Source organism: Girardinichthys multiradiatus, chromosome 5 (assembly GCF_021462225.1).
Source record: "Girardinichthys multiradiatus isolate DD_20200921_A chromosome 5, DD_fGirMul_XY1, whole genome shotgun sequence".
NCBI lineage: Eukaryota > Metazoa > Chordata > Actinopteri > Cyprinodontiformes > Goodeidae > Girardinichthys > Girardinichthys multiradiatus.
In genome coordinates, this window is record NC_061798.1 from 52134351 (window position 1) to 52156160 (window position 21810).

The 21810-nt window shown below is 42.5% G+C and overlaps 2 protein-coding genes across 3 annotated transcripts; one reads left to right on the forward strand and one right to left on the reverse strand.

Moving 5' to 3' along the window:
- Window positions 1–3204: 3204 nt before the first annotated feature.
- Window positions 3205–12133, forward strand: snrpb2 (small nuclear ribonucleoprotein polypeptide B2). The gene is made up of 7 exons (XM_047364372.1): window positions 3205–3337; window positions 6303–6374; window positions 9898–10070; window positions 10149–10289; window positions 10528–10563; window positions 11212–11300; window positions 11828–12133. Exons 2-7 carry the CDS (start codon window positions 6311–6313, stop codon window positions 11985–11987), a joined length of 663 nt encoding a protein of 220 aa, XP_047220328.1. The 5' UTR covers window positions 3205–3337; window positions 6303–6310; the 3' UTR covers window positions 11988–12133.
- Window positions 12134–15449: 3316 nt separating this feature from the next.
- On the reverse strand, window positions 15450–21764 carry LOC124868955 (F-box only protein 48). 2 transcript variants are annotated; one of them, XM_047366622.1, is made up of 3 exons: window positions 21629–21764; window positions 19900–20222; window positions 15450–15810 (listed from the first exon to the last, which is right to left on the reverse strand). In XM_047366622.1, the coding sequence occupies exons 2-3, from the start codon at window positions 20197–20199 to the stop codon at window positions 15649–15651; spliced, it is 462 nt and encodes a 153-aa protein (XP_047222578.1). In that variant the 5' UTR covers window positions 20200–20222; window positions 21629–21764; the 3' UTR covers window positions 15450–15648. The 2 variants fall into 2 exon arrangements, with proteins under 2 accessions (XP_047222578.1, XP_047222579.1); XM_047366623.1 differs by lacking the exon at window positions 21629–21764 and adding an exon at window positions 21056–21164.
- Between the last annotated feature and the right edge of the window lie 46 nt (window positions 21765–21810).

Sequence of the window (21810 nt, forward strand, 5' to 3'; positions counted from 1 at the left end):
GCAAAACACATTAATGAATAAATAACTTTTTAGTTTATAATTTATCAAACAAAAAACAAGAAATAAAACCAAATTCATCTAGAAAAATTCAGTTTGACCTGTCTATGTGCTTTCATGCTTCTTTAAGACTAAGGTGGTCCTTCTGCCAAAAAATATTGATGATTTTTGTGTGATTTTGTTGTCAACACATTCAACTTTGTACAGAACAAAGTATTCAATGAGAATATTTCATTTGTTTGGATCTAGGACGTTATTTGAGTGTTCCCTTTATTTTTATTTTTTTGAGCAAACAAACCACAGGTCTCAGTTGCAGCATCCATCCAAGTCTCTGACCTTGTGAAAGATTTAGCCACATCTCCAGAGACCTTCTGTTCAGAAAGACATCTGCCTCTTTGTTCTGTTGAAGAGGTTTTTCCAGGAATCAGTCACTCAGGTTGATCCTGCTGTCTCCATTGTAAATATTTGTACATATTTTTATTTTATGCCTTTTGTCTTGTAATCTTGATCTGTTTGAATGTTGTTTTTTTCCACATTCTGTTTAAAATGCTGTTTGTATTTTTCATAATAAATTCTGTTTATAACTTTAAATGAAGTTGATATATTGTTAGATCAAATGGAAATAACATTAGTGACAAAAACTATTTTGAAATTTATTAGAAGACCTTAAAACTTTAAGAAACAATCTGAACAAACCTTAATATTTCTTATATAGCACCTTATTTCAGTACCATTCTTTCTAAGATGGAAAACAGTCTGTCCATTCTCTGTAGCCTCATGTCCTCCCTGATCAACTCCATCATCTCTGTCCCTCTTTCTTTTCTGACCCCTTCCTGCTGGCTCACTGTCTTCCTTCTCCATCTGGTTGTCCACCGCTCCACTTGGCCCTGGAGTGTCCTCAGGGATGGAGGCAATCAGGACAGGAGGTGTTGTGGAAGACCTCTGTCCCAACATCTCATCCATAAAGACAAACCAGGGCCAAGTAGCAGCAGTGGGCTTTTCACTGACTCCCTCTCCTGACCCTGGATACTTACAATCCTAAAGTTAGATGGAATAAATAAAACATTCACTAAACAGAGAAACCAACAAGACTTTTAGAAATATTTTTTTATTTGTGTGTGACATGAGAACTTCTGAACATACTTTATATTTCTTTTTCATATTGTCCCACTTTTTATTTGGCCTGCAAAGGGGCTGACCTTCCCCTGTTGGACCATCTTCTCCAGAATTGTCCTAAACAAGCAAAAAGAAAGAGGGAAAACCAAAAGAAGTATGTTAATCATTGGATGGATATTTATGAAAGTTAGAAAGATAGGAGTTATTGAAACTGGACAGAAACTGACTGCAAAGAATGTTGTTATTGTACCTCCAAGCCACGGTGGCTGAGTTTTTAGCTCCAGTAAAAAGGTGGTGGTTCTGATCCCTGAGCTTCATAAACTGCTCCTTTGTACCTAAACGACAAAAACAAAAAACATCTTGCTTAATATCAGTGTAAAATAAGTCTTTTTTAATTTTACATTTGTCTTAATTTACAGAACATATTAAAATATTTCTATGCAACTGTCTAAAACAAGTTCTTTCAAACTTTTCACTTCTTTACTGAGATTCACTTACATTTGAAAGTGTATTTCTCTTCAGCTGTACCTGGAATCACAAATTATAATGCTAGCTGGATTATAAATATACTTTTAAAAACACATATAGCACATTTCTTCATCAAAAATGAATATTTAAAAGCATATTTATTCTCAATCACACTCTCCAGCGATACAGTAGGATTACATAAAATCGTCCATTTATTCAGGTTAACTTTAATATCACCTGAAATGTCAAATCAACTTACATGAACAAATGACACAATACATTAAAATAATACTAACATAAACTGTTAGAAATCACTTGTGTTTAACGTTCACTGTGATGACTGGCAGCAGGAGCTCAGTGCCGATAGTCCGGTTAGATCTCTACCGGGTCTAGCTCGCTCCACCGCCGGTAGGGCTGGTGAAGTAAGGCGGCAGTTACTACGGTGGGAGCGGAAAACTCCGAACACGTCGGAGCACGTTTGAAATTAAGCGATGTCTTGATAAATCAAGCAGATTTTTCACGTCTACATAGTTATATTCCCGCACTAAAAACATTGTAAAAGTTCATTTGTGTCACAGAAAGTGTAATTTTTCACAATTTACTCACAGCTTTTGCCACTGTGGTCCGCCATGGCTGCCCCTGTTTGACCAAACCGCTTCGACCCGCAATGAATCATGGGAAAAGATGGACCGCGAAGGATACTCACAACCATCCTTCAAATCGGGCAAAAGAAGGACACATTTGTCGGCAGCATCTGACACACCTTACGCGCCGCGCTGTGACGTAATCAGCCCACAAGTACGCACTTGGAAGGATCCAGCCCCTGAATTAGGACACACCCTCAGCCTGCACATGGATCCTCCTCCTTCCTGTATATTGACCAATAGGAGAGGAGCTGGAGAGAAGAAGGCAGCCCTCCTCATTTGCATAATGAAGCAGAAATGCATACGGTAAAGGAAAAAGAGAGGCTAGGAACATTTAAAAGAACAAAGGCATGTGTAAGGAAAAGGAAAAACAAAATATATATATTTCTGCTTTTATTTTTAATTTTGTCAGGATCGGTCCTCCATAGTTGAATTGTTTTGGATTTTAAAAGAATAAAACGTGTAGGCAGTGCGTTATACAGTCTTGCGTGGATCCGGATTGAAAGAAGGTGCAAGCGTTTTTCAGCAGGTGTCGCAGAGAAACGCCCCCCTCTTTTTTTAAAGAAACATCAGGGCAGAAGCGCTATAATGTTACGCAGTTATTGTGTTATTGTTTCCCTCTGGACAACTGAGGCCAGCTCCATGCAGAACTCCAAGATGATTGTCCTGGACAATCTGAACCAGCTGATGAGCCATGCATCATCATGTCCCAGCAGGTCAGGAGGATCTCCAACTTCTTCCATTGGTGATGTCCTCCAGCTGAACCAAAGCTGCCATCGTTTCACACTTAGGAGCAACTTTAGAAGCAATTTATGGACATGTGTGATTGTCTCCAGCTGGTCCACCTTAGGAATCATCAAACCTGACTTGTTAGGAGTTCATCTGCTGATCCGACACCGTTTTATTCTCAGGGAGAATAAAAGTGTCCCTTAGATGATTCTCATGCATTTTCTGAATTGTACATGAGGCCACTAGAGCATAAAACGTGTGTGGGCGTTCCCCTCCGGAGCAGAAGGTGGCAATATTGCGTCTTTAGGCTAGATGTAATTTCCGGTTGCACAGGAAGAAGACCGGGGGTGCAGAAAGTGTGGCTTCTGTCTACATCTGAAGAGGTGAGTTTTCTTTACTCATTTAAGTCAGTTTGAAAATAATTCACTTATCTTTATCCTGACCGAGGAGCTGCATGGTTTCTGACTGGCTGCGCGAACCCCGCCGGTCCAACGGAAGTGGTTTAAATCCGAGTTGTTAGCCGTGGAGCTAACAGATGCTAACGTTATCCTGATTAGCTAAAACAGAAGAAAACGGGCCAAAATCAGAGCCCAACATTCATTTTTCAGCATGTTTCACCAGATTACTCACACAAGCCACAAATTACTCTTTGACTTTTGTTCATCTTTATTTTTAAATAGGTTTAAAACATAAAGCGAAACCTCAAATTGAACAAATTAATCCACGGAAAGCAGTTAATACTGGGATTGTTATGCTTTTTGTTCCCAGCAGACGGTCACAGAAACACTGTTCTCAACTATTTAGTTTTATCCATGGAAAATGGTAGAGGTAAGCCAGTCTGACTGGAAACGGGAGTTTAACTCCAAGTAGGGATTCCCAAACAGCTGAAAATGTGGAATAAATATCGGCTGAAAGATGAGGCAGAACTCAGCTCCTGGGTCAGGACTTTAGATCCTGATCATCAGCTGGAGGTGGTTCCATTCAGTCCTGAACTTCTTCTGTAGGTCCGATGTGTTTAAATGTTCGTTGCTACAGAAAAGATTCCGAGCTTAGACAGCCTGGAGGTGTTAAATGTCTTGTTCTGGTCCTAAGTGGTCCGTTGGGACAGAAACCTTCATACTGGGTCCATCCGTGTTTTCCACTGGCTGCTACGACTTGCAACAGCAGAACAGGTTTAAATAAGCTAATAGTAGAACCTAATTTTAAACATTTCCAGTTATCTGACGTGGCTTGTCCTCTTCAGGTTGGAGGGGAGTTCCTGCCTCAAGTGGAGGAGTTTAAGTATCTCAGGGTCTTGTTCACGAGTGAGGGAAGAATGGAGCGGGAGATCAACAGACGGATCGGTGTGGCTGCCACAGTAATGGGGGCGCTGTGCCGGTCCGTTGTGGTGAAGAGAGAGCTGAGCCGAAAAGCGAAGCTCTCAATTTACCGGTCGGTCTACGTTCCTACCCTCACCTCTGGCCATGAACTTTGGGTCATGACCGAAAGAACGAGATCCCAGATACAAGCGACTGAAATGAGCTTCCTCCGTAGGGTGGCCGGGCACTCCCTTAGAGATAGGGTGAGGAGCTCGGCCATCTGGGAGGAGCTCGGAGTAGAGCCGCTGCTCCTCCACATCGAGAGGAGCCAGTTGAGGTGGCTCGGGCATCTATACCGGATGCCTCCTGGACGCCTTCCTCGGGAGGTGTTCCAGGCACGTCCCACCGGGAGGAGGCCCAGGGGACGGCCCAGGACACGCTGGAGGGACTATGTCTCTCGGCTGGCCTGGGAACGCCTTGGGTTCCCCCTGGAGGAACTGGAGGAGGTGTCTGGAGAGAGGGACGTCTGGGCGTCTCTGCTGAGTCTGCTGACCCCGCGACCCGGTCCCGGATAAGCGGAAGACGACGACGAGATGAGCTATCTGAGGGACAGCTGTGAACACTTGAGTTTAAAGTTTGAACAAACTCTGTAGAGGAGTCGTTGACCATCCTGTGTCTGGTTTTGTTTTGTTCACTTTGTTTAAACTTTACCACACCTTTGCTTTGAATAGTGATCTTTGACCTCACCTCAGAGCCGCATACAGCCATCAGTCATCTTTGTGCCAGCGATGGATGAAATCCAACTGGGACCTCACTTAATTATACAGATCTTATTGAAGTGTATCAAAAACAGTTAAAGGCAAACATCACTACAAACTCTTTGTGATGTTGTCCTTTCTGTCATAGTGTCCTGATTTCATTGATGGGAGGGTTACAGGAGGAGGTGGGTCAGCTTTCCCTGTAGTGTGGCATTTATTTTGATCGGTTTTGGAGTTGAATGTAGACTACTGTTTCCTTTCACATCGTCGTTCATCAATGAACATGCAGGCGTGAATCCTCCATGATTGATCACTTTTTCTTTCACAGTGATTTCTTGACATTGAGGTGGGAAAATGGATGCAGGTGGGGCATGGACCATTTGCAGCATTCACTGGAGCAAGCTGTGTAAGATCTGTGTGGAGGATTTCACTTCTAGCCAACTGGGTTCAGTGATGCGTTCCTCATGCAAGCTGTTGAGATCTGACCAGGGCCTTAATTCTCCATCCTATTATCTGCTTCAGATTCTCCTGATTAATGTATTTCTCAGACCATCTGGTGTCTCTGCATTTGCAGACTGTGATGCTGTCTTTGCTTTGTGTCATAACTGGGTTACACTTGTTCTGCAGTCCTATCTCAGTCTTACAGTTCATAGTGGTCCCGGGTCTGTCACTACCTCTTGAGGTGGATCAGGGATGTAATATTGGTGGGTTGACTTCAACCCTCCATTCCCCGTTGGGACCTTCAGCTGATTGAGAGGAATGGGTCATTTTGGAAATCACAGAACAAAAGGATGACGTGATAGGAGTTCTGTTCTGTGCTGGCGAGCCGTCTAGTGTTTTACCTCGGAGCGTTTTTAGGGTTTAAAATCATCAGTGAGCGTGCTCAGACACAGAACTCTGAAGTTGCAAATTATTTATTATCTTTTAGTTTTCTCAGATCATGTCTGTTAATGTACATAATTTGGCCCATAAAGAGGTCCTAGGTGAAAAAGCTCCATTTAAATGTGACTCACGTTAATCTTATCTATGTTGATGTCTTGATAACAGTTGACTGAATGTATCTGTGATGTTAGAGAAACCTGAGCAGACATGCTCAGGTCCTGTTTGTTGCTCGACTCACAGCATGACTACAGGTTTAATTGGATCCGATCCTTCAGGATGGATCACGCGTGCCAGGTGTGAGTGGGTCACTCAGCTTGAAATAAATCTGATGTCATGTTATCATCCTGCAGGTAGACCTTCAGTATTTTGCTCTTCATATCTGTTCTCTCTCTGAACTCCTCTTTCCACAGATTCCAACATGGATATTCGACCAAATCACACAGTCTACATCAACAACATCAATGATAAAGTCAAGAAAGAAGGTCAGTTCATTCTGAGAAAATGGTTCAGAAAGTAGATTTGCCTGAAGCTGCAGATTGCTTAAAATCTCTTGCTGTTGGAGTTTTAGAATAAAACCTGAATTTTCTGTCATGACCAAATAATTGAGTTGTGAAGCTGTGAGAAGGTCTGACTCAAATCATTCCTTCAGTCTAAGGGTGTATTCACACCAGGAAAGTCCTTTGGTCCGGTTGTTTGGTCCGGACCAAAAGCAAACTTTATTTTTTTCATTTGGTGCGGTTTGTTTTCACATTGTACTTTTTACAATTAACTATTACTGGTAATCAAAGCCACGCAGGTGACGATCATTGTTCCCATTGGACAGAAATGACGGGGGCGGGACAGAACACAGACCCGAACATTTAGAAAAACATCTGTAGACGTGCTGCGTTCAGCTCCTCTGTTCTGCATATTTATGCCGTTATTACAGCTGCAATATTATTATGAGGCTGAAGAGCAGCTCATTAAACACAGACTTTGAGACGTTGCATTTATAATGTTGGAACCCTGTTGGAGAACGCGTGCTGAACGCCGTCGTTCCCTACGTGTTGAACGCCGACGTTCTCTACGTGATGAACGCCGACGTTCTCTACGTGCTGAACGCCGTCGTTCCCTACGTGTTGAACGCCGACGTTCTCTACGTGATGAACGCCGACGTTCTCTACGTGATGAACGCCGACGTTCTCTACGTGATGAACGCCGACGTTCTCTACGTGATGAACGCCGACGTTCTCTACGTGATGAACGCCGACGTTCTCTACGTGCTGAACGCCGACGTTCTCTACGTGATGAACGCCGACGTTCTCTACGTGCTGAACGCCGACGTTCTCTACGTGATGAACGCCGACGTTCTCTACGTGATGAACGCCGACGTTCTCTACGTGATGAACGCCGACGTTCTCTACGTGCTGAACGCCGACGTTCTCTACGTGATGAACGCCGACGTTCTCTACGTGCTGAACGCCGACGTTCTCTACGTGCTGAACGCCGACGTTCTCTACGTGCTGAACGCCGACGTTCTCTACGTGATGAACGCCGACGTTCTCTACGTGATGAACGCCGACGCCGACGTTCTCTACGTGCTGAACGCCGACGTTCTCTACGTGATGAACGCCGACGTTCTCTACGTGCTGAACGCCGACGTTCTCTACGTGATGAACGCCGACGTTCTCTACGTGCTGAACGCCGACGTTCTCTACGTGATGAACGCCGACGTTCTCTACGTGCTGAACGCCGACGTTCTCTACGTGATGAACGCCGACGTTCTCTACGTGATGAACGCCGACGTTCTCTACGTGATGAACGCCGACGTTCTCTACGTGCTGAACGCCTGAATGCCGTCGTTCTCTACGTGCTGAACGCCGACGTTCCCTACGTGTTGAACGCAGACGTTCTCTACGTGTCCCACAACAAGCCGGTAGCGTTGCTAAGCAACACGCAGCTTATCAGGTATGATTACCTTACAACACACCTTTGCTACCGGCTACGGTGGCTTTTTATGTCAAAGAGACGTACGCTTTTTGGAGTTGGTTCGGATCGGGGCCGGTTTGTATTCAGAACGTAAGCGAACCGCACCAGAGTCCGTTTGGAAGCAGACCGAGACCACCTCAAAAAGTGGGTCTCGGTCCAGTTGTTTGGACCAGGATTCGGTTGAGTGCATTCACACCTGCACAAAAGGTCCGGACCAAGGAGGGAAACAAACTGGTCCGCGGACCAAAAGTGTGAATACACCCTAACAGCCTGTTTGCCATAAGAACTGCAGAAGTCATTGTGTTCTGGGTTGGTAATGGTTCCCTCCAGAGAAGAGCTGCAGCATCAACAGTTTGCATCAAAATGGCCTAACCTCCAGGAAACTGCTGCTGAGAACATTGCAGCTGAAAGAAGTTTTCTGGTTTATCAAGATATTCAGGTCAAGAGGGTCCAGCAAGTTCCATAAGTGGGGTTGTGGGTACATCTGGAGATAAACTCCGATAAAGGCTTTCTGACAGAAAGTACAGCTGTATCCAATAAAATCAAGGTCATGCTGAAACTGTACAGGAGGAAAAAACTGGAGCAAAGTTAAAAAAATTAACTACGGAGAACTAAACCTCCCCTAAATACATGTTTGATGGTTCCTAAGGTGGACCAGCTGGAGATAATCACACATGTCCATAAATTGCTGCTAAAGCTGCTCCTAACTGTGGAACGATGGCAGCTTTGGTTCAGCTGGAGGACATCACCAAAGGAAGAAGTCAGAGATCCTCCTGACCTGCTGGGACATGATGATGCATGGCTCATCAGCTGGTTCAGATTGTCCAGGACAATCATCTTGGAGTTCTGCATGGAGCTGACCTCAGTGGTCCAGAGGGAAACCAGGAGGAACCGTGAGTCTCTGGTACCAGTTCCAGTTCTCTCTACCCTGCAGTCCTTTCAACCGGAGCTTCTCAGAGGGAGCTGACTGACAGGTTGGGTATTTAAAAGTCATCCCTGAACCGGGCCGTGCCAGCCATATGGGTCGGTCTCATCCAGATGTTTCTCAGATATAGAAAGTTCCCCCAAACTATGGCTCTCATTGCAGCAAGGAGCTGATTTCTGAATGTAATCAGAGCTACAGACTGGACCCATACTGCTATAAGGGCCCCATCTGGAAGTCAGTATGCTTTAGTGAATAGAAAACATTTTCATTCAATATATGTGGAACCTCCATGCAGCAGCTAGGTGGCGCCATTTGCATTCGATGCAAACATTGTAGAACTGAACGGGTTCAAGGTGACAAACGTTTTATTTTCAGTCAGGTTTGAGTCTCTGATGTCATTCAAGAAATTCACTACAAATATCCCTCATGGTCCAGTCAAAGTCTCTGTGACTGCCACAGCACCGTTGCCATGGTTATTTGGACAGGTGGCGTGAGCCTTCCGGTTATTTGTACAACTTTGCATAAGTATTTATGGGCTGAGACCGGGCGGTTGCAGCGCCTCCTGCAGCTGAACCCAGTTGATCACAGTGTGGGATGCATGAAGACTACGTGTTCGGTGACGTGTCTGCACACGGTTCCAACATCTGAACCGCAAACCTTCAGTATGAAAGCTGCGAAGTCTTCAGGACATGAGGCCCCTGGAGAAGAAAAACTGGGAGCTACTATGAGTTGTGTGTGAAGCTAACAGTTGAAGATTCTGATCCAGTCCATGTGTGCGCTTTTTCCCAGTTCCCAGTACAGGCCGGTGGTGATGGTGGTTGGTGTCACAAAGCCGAAATGAGACCAAAGCAGCTCAAAGATCAGAACACGACATTTTAAAGAAGTTGAATTCATGCTGTCTGAGAGAAATACAGAAATCATGAACAACAGTCAGCGCAATAAATATCCAGTCCACAGAAATCTGGTGTCAATAAAAAAAAACTATAAATCTATAAAGTTTTAGTTGACCATAAATATGTTTAAATTGGACTCATTTATGACCTGCTGAAACTCTGGCGTCTGTGAGAAGTTCTAACCATCAGGATCATAACCTCCTTGCTTCCTTTCTGCAGAGCTAAAGCGTTCGCTCTACGCACTCTTCTCTCAGTTCGGTCAGATCATCGACCTCGTGGCCATGAAGACGATGAAGATGAGGGGCCAGGCCTTCGTGGTGTTCAAAGAGCTCACAGCCGCCACCAACGCTCTGAGGCAGCTGCAGGGTTTCCCCTTCTACAACAAGCCCATGGTACGCTGCCTCCTCTCTCCACACTGCTCCAGGTTCAGGAGCACCACCACAGCTAACATGTGTCCTGGTTTCTTCCAGAGGATACAGTATGCTAAGACCGACTCTGAGGTCATCTCCAAGATGAAGGGAACGTTTGGTGACAAGGAGAAGAAGAAGGAGAAAAAGAAGAAGGCCCAGGAGGCAGCAGCAGCAGCCAACGCCACTAAGAAACCAGCAGCAGTGAGTCTGACCAGCTGTCGTTAGCAACCACTGTTTATTATGCAGCTGATGGGTCTGAGTTTAACACAGATCAATCAGCGCTGGTTTAAACCTGGTTCTGATTCTGAAACAGAACATTAGAGAAAATGTTTCTGCAGAGCTTCACAGAAAGTTCTCCTGGCATCCAGACACACAGTCTGTTTCTATTCTTCAGAATGTGGGACAGTCTGACGCCTTTCTGTTTGTTTCCTGTTTGCAGGCACTGGCTACACCTGCGCAGACACCTGCAGTCCAGGTAAGACGGCAGCCGTCTGCTTTTCTCTGCCGGCTCACTTCAGACAGAAAATCAAACGGCACATTTGAGATTGAGGTTCCAACCACAAACTAACACGAAGTGGAAGGAAAATGATGAATCTGAAAAGTGTGGCATGCATATCCATTCAATCCAGTCCATCTGTGTCTAGCTTCAGATGTTCTGTTTCTGGCCTCAGAGGTTCTATAGAGAAGAACCAGCGTTATTAAGACCAAGGAACACAGCGGTACGTCAGGGAAGAAGTTCTGGTTCCGTTTAAAGCAGGGTTAGGTTCTAGAATCTACAACAAAGAGGAGACCAAAATGGAACTTTATGGTCTGCGTGGAGGAAAACTACCAACCTGAACATGCTAGAAAGGCCTAGTCAAAGTCTAGACCTAAATCCAGACAATCTGTACCAAGACTTGAAAACTGATGTTCTCCATCGCATCTGAGGGAGCTTGACCTGTTTTACAAAGAATCGTGGAGCAAAGTTTCAGTCTGTAGATGTTCAAATCTGGTGGAGAGAATCCCCTAAAAACCTGCAGTCTGAGGTGGTTCTACAAAGTTCTGACTCAGGACTGAATATAAATGGACATCACACCAGTTTCAGATTAAACATGTTGATCAAGGTCTCTGTTTATGTCCTCAGGTTCCAGACAACCCACCAAACCACATCCTGTTCCTCAATAACCTCCCTGAGGAGACCAATGAGATGATGCTGTCCATGCTCTTCAACCAGTGAGTCCACATCACACCACAGAGGGACACACCAGCCGTCCCAGTCTTATTAGTTGGATGATCATGTAATTCAAACTGGTACAAAGTGACCTAGCTGAGGAAGCTCAGCTCATTACATCGAGCAGGCATGTGGCGACAGTGGAGAGGAAGAAACCTCGACCAGAACCAGGCTCTGTGTGAGCGACCATCTGCTGTGACCACCTCAGAATTGACGGGTCAAAGACTCACCTAAAGCCAGGAGATCTTTCTATGGACAGAAAAACACCTAGAAGTCAAAGATGGTGTTTCTGGACCTTCCAGAGCCAGCAACTGACCAACCAGTTTGTTCTGGTCCAAAGATGATGGTTTCCGTTTAAACATCAGGGTTTTTTGTCTTTAGTCTAAAGGAAATCCTTACTGTTAACCTGAGTTAAAGACCTAATGAACATCAAACATAGAAACTTCTGATATCATTTTACATTCATGTTGGAAGAACTTCTACCTGTTTAGTTCCTCATGCTTTTCTTTTTCTACGTCTGTTTCTGCAGGTTTCCTGGTTTCAAAGAAGTCCGATTGGTTCCGGGCAAACACGACATCGCCTTCGTGGAGTTTGAGAGCGACACTCAGGCGGGCGTGGCCAAAGATGCTCTGCAGGGCTTTAGGATCACAGCCACCTGCGCTATGAAGATCACCTACGCCAAGAAGTAGCTCCTGCTCGGATGAGCGGAGGCTGATCAGAGACTGGGGGGGGGGGTAGTTTGTAAAATTTATTAGTTTCTTTTTTTTTTTTTTATCACTGATGGAGTCGAGAGGAGAGACCTCTGGATTTTTGTAAAATAAAGAATTAAACGACACGTCTGGTTTCTAACTTGATTTCTGTTATAATTCCTACGTCTTCTTCTCTAACTAAACCAATACAGTCAATTAGTTTCACAAGGAAGGATATTTAAATTACAGCTCTCACATAATATAGTTTCACACACGCAACACTATCTAGTTTTGAAAAGAAATAGGCTATTATTTTCATTTTATCTCCATGTTGTTGAACCAGAACTGAAGTCATAAAATGTCCCTTCAGCAATATGTATGGTGGACCTAGCTTAGTTTATGAGCTCTCTTATTATTCAACATTTCATTTCCTTCTGGCAAAATGCTACCAACCAAATTATCCAATTCCCTTACAGCGGAATTACCTAGTCGTTTCTGATCTCCTTGCGGTGAGATCCTACCTAAATTTATCGCTATTTCTTTGTGGCAAAATAAAACCTTCCCAATGCAGTGTCCTTAACCGGCGACACACTACCAAACGACTTTAAGTACTTTTCTTCTTTTACTAAACTTACATCAGTAGGGTCTTTCAACCATAATTTATCAGGGACTTCATTCAAAAACTGTTCCTCCTGTTCAGTAAGGAATATTTCTCATTATTGCTTTGTATTTGTATGTAAATGTATCCCTTCCTGTACTGTCACTGTCCAAAATAACAATTTTCTAATTAATCCTGTGGATGCACTGGTTTCTGTATTCATTATTGTTGCAAACCAGTCTGTGACATCTTTTCCCCTCTGCATTATTCTTCTTCTTGCTAAAAAAAAAGTGTTGCCTACTTTTTTTTTTTTATCCTTCATAACTTTTCTCTGCATGGAGGGCATAATTTACACAGTCTTTTAGATTTGCTGTGGGGAACCCTATAAAATGCCTATATTCTTCAAAAGGTTCTTCCTCTTTTTGTTTCTCTCTGGTTATTTCTGCGTAGTCAGCTCTGCGTCTATCTAACTGTAAGCCTATCGATTCATCCCCTCATTCTGTTTGTTCTGCTGTTAAAAAGAGTCAAATATTTTTAGGTTGTTTAAACCTGACAGTTTCCTGCAGCTCAAGCCTGATGTTGTAGAATTAAAAATCAGACATGAAGTCCTAAAATGATGGTTGCAGTGCTACAATAGTTTTATTTCATCTTTTAACCCTAAGAGTTTCCCATGCAGCTTCAGCATTAATACTGCAGAATTAGTAGAAAAAGAAAAAATAAAGAAATAAATTAGAAATGATTTACAGGATCATGAAATAGTTTATGTGAATGATTTCTCCAAAAAAGATGAGAGAGGGAAGACACAAACAGGATATGCGTTGGTGACAAGAGATAGTGTTAAAAGCAGAACAATTACCTTCACATTATTCTGCACAGGCTGCAGAGTTAATTGTGCTAATTGAGGTCTGCAAACTATTTGCAAATAAGACAACAAGAAAGGCTGCAGCTGGACAAATCAAAATATTAGTAATGGAAAAACAACATAATATCGACAATATATAGTGTTAAAAGAAATGTAACAATAAAGCTCACTACAGGAGATAGAAATGTGAAAGGAACATGGAGCTGAATTAAAAGATGAAATCTATATTTGACCAGATAATAAACCTGTCCTACCAAAGAACCTATAAATGGAAGCAATATTTGAGCCATCGTGTTTCATAATGTCTCAACAGGGAGGAATAGTAGGACAGATATATTAATATTATATAACATATTGATTAAATTCTAAAATTCTTATTAAAAAACATTTTTTTGTAAAACATGTTTAGCATGTGTAAAACATTATCCACAAGGGAAGTTAAGACCACGAAGGGAACAATTTGTAAAACTAAAATACCCTTTCCAAACAATTCATATGGATTTTATTGAGTTAAACCACAGTGAAGGAAAAAGTTATCTTTAGTCATTATAGATGCATTTTCTAAATGGATAGAACTATTTCCAATTAAACATTACAAGCACCTCAGGGTTAACACCCTATGAAATGTTATTTGGAAGACCATACAGATTACCACAGTTTAAAAATAAGTGGGAGTTAGATGAAGAAGCTAACCTAGCTGATTATATGAGGAGTATGTTAGAAAAGCAACAGAAATAAATTCAAACTAATGAGGAATGTTTTATTTCCCAGCAGGAAAATCAACTAGTGGAACCAGGAGACTGGGTGTTAATAAGGAGTGTAAAGAAGAAACATTGGTATTTCACCTAAGTGGGAGGATCCATATTAGGTATTATTAACCACTCTTATGGCAGTAAAAATAGCTGAGAGATCAACCTGGATTCACCTTACACATTGTAAAAAGATCATTTTGGTTGAAAGCTCCGTCAGGGGAAGTGATTTATAGACTGATAATAGGGTGGACCCAGACATTTAGAGGCTGGAGAGACCCGAAAGTCAGTGAAGACAATTAAGACACTGGAACCATTTAGAGGAGTAAAGATTTCAGCCAAAATGACTTTTAGATGGATGAACAATGCTTTCCATTGCTGGGTATTTATATTTTTTCTCATATTGATTTTTTATTTTTCTGGTATTTCTGGGAACCAGTCAAGATAAAACAGAATGTAATAACATCTGCTATGAGTTATATGAAACAAGTAGCGCTAAATCAAGGTAGGTAAGATAACCTAACTATGTGCACTGAACAAACTTCTTATACTTATGGTATTCAAGTGTGCGTGAAATATAAAACCATAGCTGTGGTGCTGATCCACTCATTAGCTTGACTAAATGAGGAAGGAAAGGACAGGATTATAGAAGTTATAAATGGTACTTAACTAATGATAGAAGAGACACCTCATGGTCCATGATGGTAGCTGATGAAGGAAATAATTGGACACCAGAGTGGGGCACCACTGCTTATGCTAGTTATTAAAATAAGTTGTTTAAGCTCCATAAAGTTGATAATGTAATCCAGGTAACAGAGCGAAGAGAGTAAAATTATGTTAGGAAACTTAACCAGGTGACTGGTTCCAGGTTATTACTGGAGTATCAGGAACAAATAATAACTGGTTATTGATGGTAGAGCAAGCAGCTAACATGACTAAAATAAATTGTGTTGTATGTTTGGGTCCCAGGTTTTTATTACCTCCAGGGGTTCTACAGTTTGAGTTTGAACCAGACCTCCTCATCCCGCTGCCTCCTCTAGCGGGTTGCTATGGAGACTCAGGTGGACCATCTCCCTTTAAAGCGAACATGATGCATGATCCCAAAATGAAAGTGAAATTCTGGGTATATTCACTCATCAAAAAAAACAAGTAATCACTCTGTGATGGGGGAGGGAAATGATCTGCTTGTTGAAGCAGGAAACCGATTTTAAACTGATCACTAATCAGTAGGAACAGAGAACCACAAGTAGAGATAAACAAATACTGGTTTAATTCCAGCTCAGCTGCATTTACATCAAACCAATTCATGATTATTTCTCTAAAAAAATATTCAAAAATTATATGTACAATTGTCTGTGTTGCATTAAAGTGAACTCAGAGTATAAAACATATATTAGAGTCAAAATCAGAGAGAAGTGCTTCAGGGGCTATAAAACAAAAAATATAACAGCATCATCTGTCGAGCTCAGCCTGTAGGATCTCTCCCCACGTCTCCGGGTCCAGCGGCACCATCTTCCTGCTCAGCAGCTCGTCTGCAGAACTCACTCTGCTGTACCGTCCTGTCAGCCAGTCTGTCTTCACCTGGCTCCGGGTGTAGTTCCTCACCAGGGTCACCTGGGAGGAGAAGGTACCAAGTTCAGCTTCTGGTCTACAGCAGGACCTGACCTGAGGAGGTCATCCAGACCAGGCCTCCTTACTCATTTCAAACATCACAGCAGAATGAAAATGAAACAACAGAAAGAAGGAAAACAAGAAAAAAGCTGTTCCTCATCTGTAGCTTTTCTCCATCTCAGGTGTTTCTGGCTGTAAACTGAACTGGAGAAGCTCTCAGAGGTCTGCAGTGAACATCACATGGAGCTCAGATATGAGAGGGAAACATCAACTTTAAACATCAACCTACAAACTGAATATGTCTCAGCCTGTAAAGAAGCATGAAACTAAAAAACATTTGAAGGCTTAACTTCTACAGGCTGTTCCTTCACGCTTCGTTATTAAAAACTGAAACAGTTCAGGAGGTCTGGTGATGCTGTTGCTTCGGTACTGAAAGGTAAACTGACAAATCGTTGTTGAACCGCTCCGGTTCGGATGTCTTCAAACTTTGATGTTTTGTTGAGAACCAACGCGTGTTTCTACATGTTTTGGGAACCAAACGCGTGCCATCAACAGCAGGAGTTACACAGCAGAAGGAAAGCATGGTAGCAAGATGGTGGAGCTTGATGACCTGCATGCTTTTTCTGTGTTTACAGATGGTCCTTTTAATGCATGACTACAGCAGCTAAAAACTAGAGTTAATACAGAGAAGGGCTGCAGTTTGGACAACTGTGGTGTTGTAGCGGTATTATGGAATCATAGTTTGAAGCATTTGTTCTGGGGTGCCAGCCAGGTCTCTCTCCTGACAAATGTATTATTCAATCCAAAACCCCACACAAGGGAAAAAAAGCAAAGACATGCTCATCACCTGAAACATTGATTGAGAATAACCCAACAACCACAATTTTCAATTGTCCACAGCAAAAAAACAACAAAAATCAATAATAGTCCATACAATAAGAATGAACTTTTCACTTAAAGAAGGACATGGCTCGGGATTTACTCACTTCAGTCATTTTCAGTTCAAACAAAATAAAACAGTCCAGGATTTTCCTCTCGCCAAAAAACTAATAGAAGAAAAAACTCCATTTTGTGTTTTTTATACACGCACAAGGAAGCAAAAACAAACACTGTGCTCGGCGGCACATGAAGTTAAACCTGTATCAACATCTTTAAGTTGACAGGTGGTTTTGTCATTCATGTACCGGCGTTTTGAAACACTCGATCCAAATGATGAGCTTCTGATGTGAGCCAGACGAACTCTCAGGTAATCCAAGATCTGCTTCTGTTGTCTCATGAACTGTTAATGCCACACACCCCACTGCCACGCATCAGTTCTCCCAGCGGCCTTCCAACCGGAAAACAACGCTCCTTGTATCGGAGGACGAACGTCATAAAAAAAAGAAATGGGCGTGGAGGTGAACAAAACGCGTGTCCAATCAGGCCGCCACAGTGTGACATGATTGTTCTGTAAATGACAGATGAGCAAGTGCACCACAGTGTTGGACCAACAGACAGCCGTCACATTCCAATCATGGCACCAACAAAATTCCCGACATAAAAATGATGACATTCAATCATATTACAGGCTTCCCTGGGAGCGTGCATGAAGCATGAGTGCTACATCAGTCTGAGCTGAAGGATGCACAGCTTTTTGGTCAAAACACATCCGCCATCACTGGTCATAATGTAGGACAGGATTTAACTCACCCTGCATGTCTTTTGAAAACTTGGCTTATGAAGCCCTTTTCAGATATGGGTCAACTTACCGAAACTGTTCTCCTGACAGATCTGTAAATCAGCTTCTGGACTCTCAGGGTTGTGACTACAGAGGATGAGCTTATTTAGAAATTGTACACACTTGTGGAGAAAAATGAAAAAATCAGAATGTGTCCAACAGTCTGACTCTGGATAAAGTAATTTAAAGATCTGTGAGAAAAAGAGAAATGTATCTGAAGAGGAACTGATGATATCTCAGCCTGTCTTCAGGTGTCAGAACCTTATCTGGTCTGAAGAGGTAACACTCATACACAGCATTAACTACTGTTTTCTTCCATGGCTTCAACCATTCGTTCTGGTTGGCCCAGCATGACTGAGGTTGACTGCTCCATGTCCTGGAGGACAGTGTAGGGGGCGCTCATCTCCATCATGGGGTAGCTGTTTGTTGGCATCCTCAAATTGCTTCTTCTTTTTTAGCTTGTTAACGATCAGTTCTTTAGAACGAACATGGCCAGCCTTCTGTTCAACCAGCTCGCTGTAAAGTTTTTCCTTCCTAGTGCTTGTTTCCAGTCTATTTGAAACTCTGGACAAGCTCAGAATAAAACTAAATACTGAGTTTCCCTCACAGACCACAGTACTTTCTTCTTCTTCGCCCCCTTACCCGTTGTTTCTATTGTCTCTAGCTTCAACGCGTCCATAGTTGACGTCACGTTACACAGAAAAACCAAAGAATGCTGCGGTGGCTGAGTTGAACCACAGTTAGCACTCTCTTTAGCGCTCTTTAGGGTCATCCATTTGGGCCGACTGAGCGGCGCAGTTCAACGAGCGCAGCTCAGCCTTTGTTGCAGTGATGGACATCAAAGCTGACGTCATCAGAGCTATAAAAGCTGAAGAAATAAACTTTTAAACCACCATTTCCAGCGTGTCTCACAGGACGACGGAACGGAGGCGCATATCTGGAGAGACTAAAGCTCACAGGCGAACTTTTTCTCCACACGGCCATTCCCGGAAGAGCTCGAAAGCTGGAAATCTGTCTGATACAAGAAGGTCAGCAGATTCATATACCGATTGAAGACCACGCCGACACCCGGCGCAGGTGGAAACCCACAGAGGTTTGTTTCCAAGGAGATGTGCTTCTTCAGACCTGACCCATCCTGAACCGGTGGAGAGAAGAAATCAACGTCAAAGTAATTTGCTTCTTTTTATATTAAATCGGATCGGTGCATTTAGAGGTCTGGTCAGAATGAGGCCTCGTTAAGGTGGTTTAGAATCACCAGTCGTTAATTTAAGGTATCAACTTGTTGCATGCAACACTGATTGAAGTGTTTTATGCTGAGTGTTTGATTTGGTGTACGGCTGAATCGCGGAGCGCCGATGCGATCACCAAATGTTCATGTTTTTGTCCGGCTGATCCCAAATCAGCCAGGAGTTGGACTTTTAAAGTTTTTCATTCAAAGCAGCTGTGGTCTGGATCTCTCCTGACCACTCCTTTGTTCCAGTTTTATTACTGGAGTTTTTCCACGGCCTCAGAGTTTTATGACTTGAGATTTGGGGCGATCAGCTGCTAGTGGCTAAGGGGGCGTGGCCCCACCGTTTTATCAGCTAATTGCCGCCATCGAGACATCAGAACATCAAGAAGGCTTCCCTGTAAAGAGGTTCTGCTCCACTTTCCAAGTCAACCCAAATTACACATAAACATTGACATTTAGTGGTTTTTGGTTAATAATAATCAATTATTAATGATAATTAACTAATTGTAATTATGAAGTGCTTTGAGTCCATAATCACAACACCAGAAGACATCTCTGACTTCAATTCATAAGTAATGACTTTTGGTTAAGAAATTATTTTTCTGAATTATGATTTTTAATTATAATTTTTTTAAAATATGAATTAATCAATAATCATAATCCATACACCCCAAAGATAATCTGTGCAGAAAATGTGGATTAGCTTCGTGGAATTTACAGATGAAGATTTTCTCTCATTGTCTGTTGGAAACAAAACACTTCATGCCTTGGCTGGAACAAACAGCTTGAGAAGGGAGTAAACAGCCAGACCACCAAGGTGAAAGGGGGTGTTGTTTGTGAGTATAAAGTTCATCAAGTATGAAAATACTTTTTTTTTTTTAACAGTTGACAAAACCAAACTGAGTCTAACAGACTGCTCCAATCTAGAAAGAAGTCCAGTTAACTGAATCTGAATATTTTTAACAGCTGGTGGAGATGTTCAGCCATCTAGGAAGTAGCATGAAGGTCTCATCCTGTTTCTCAGAAACTTCAGCCACATATGGAATAAGAATGTTGTTGTTCTTTTTCTCTTATTTTAATTGAATTAAGGCTTCTCTGGATTTTTGGTCTGTTTTGTCAGAGTCCAAGGCAGCAGAAGACTCACCTTCCAGGAGAGGCCATCACTCCGGTCGCTGTCCACCTCTCTCTGACAGATGGCTCGGACCAGCAGGCACTGCTGCCTCCATAGGTGCTCGCTCTGATCGATGATTGAATGCCACAGTTTGCATGTCCTGGAGGCTCTGCAGAGACTCTCTGCATCTAACTCTCCGAAGATCCTCACGCTCACCTCCGTGGGCAGTGTCTCTGCAAAGTTCTGAGAGCTAGAAGCATCCAGTGACTTCAGGGAGGCTCTTCCTTCACGGAGCAGAAACACTGGCAAGGGCCCCACAGACTTATGCTGCATAATACTCCAACAGGGTGGACAACCTGAGACAGCAGACAGACATGAAGTCACACAAACTGAGGAGGAGCTGCATTCATCATGGAGCAGAACCAGGATCTCAGTTCAGGCCCAAGACACAAAGACAGATCTTTCTCCAAAGACTGTTCCCAAAACCGGGAGCTTTCTTTGGAGGTTAAGGTGGTTTCATTTCCAGTAAATTAATCTGAGTTAATATCCTGCTGAAAGAAGAAACAGAAATATACAGAAAAACAAAGTCCGACATTACAAAAGTGTCCTGAAAGCTGCCAACAGACCTAAAACCCATTGTGCTGAAGAACAACCCAGTACTGACTCCGGTCCAGTTACATTGTGAGCAGCCCTGAAGCTCCATCAGACAGAACATCTGCAGTTTCACTATAATCCTTGAATTTTTATGGTCAAAACAGGAAAAACCCTAATCTGAAGCTAAACTGAGCCACCATAAAGAACATAATAATAAACGGTTTTATTTTTACAGAGACTCCGGGGCCCATCCGGACTGTCACCATCAACCGTTGCTGACTTTGGACCAAAACGTCCCTGCAGACTCTTGAAACCAGTTCGTTTCTGTCCCCGATCACTTTGTGGACAAACAGAAGACATTTGTGTCCCTCCCTGATAGAACATTTTGAATTTTTCTGCCGCATTTCCTCCCCTCTCCTCTCCGGAGCAGCAGCAGCAGAAGCAGAAGCAGCAGCAGCAGCTCCGCCAGCGGCTGGAAAAGCTTCAGAAACGATTTAAATCCCAGACAAACTGCGCCTCATTAATTATAAAACTATCTATCAGATTTATTTAGACTCTATCTGGTTCATCTTTTGTTTTAATGTGTCTTTTTTACCTGCGCTGTAGGAAGGCTTCGCGGCTGACCTCTTTAAATGTCCCAACGGCTGTTTACACTGAGACGTGACGTCAGCACGTCATGAAGGTCTGGCGCATGCGTCGAAAACTCCCCGGCCGTTATTTTTTAAATTTAAATCTGTTTTTTATATAAATATAAATTCATGAATCTTAAGTTTGAGTCGGGGCTGCATAAAAATATTTTAGAAGGTTTTCCTACTCGAAAAACATAATTTTAAAAGTATTTCTTCTTTTCTCTGCCCTAATCCAACATATAATCAGAATGAATCAAAATGTAAAATTATACTGTAATTATTTTGTATTTCCAATTTTACACTATCTTTATAACAGATTAATCCAAAATATCATATATAATTAGATATAGATCTATATGATGAGATATGACTTGAATAATTTTAATGTATTCCTAAACATGAATCAACTCCACAGAGATAAAATAAGCAGAGAACCCACCCAGTAAAAATACAAATGTAGTGAATATAGTGAAAAAAAGATGTGTGGAATTAAACTATGTTATCTATTATGTTGTAAAATAATTTGAGTTTTGATTTACCTGAATATTTTGCAAATAAGGTGGAGTTTGGTTTCGTCTCTCCTGCGCATGCTCTTCAGCACCCCGGAAGTTTTGGAGAGTCCCGTGTAGCTTCTACTTTAACTTTAAGTTGTTTTACATTTTTCTTTTAAACATTTTAAACGGTTTATTCTCCAGAATCATTCTGTCTCATAATTCCCCCC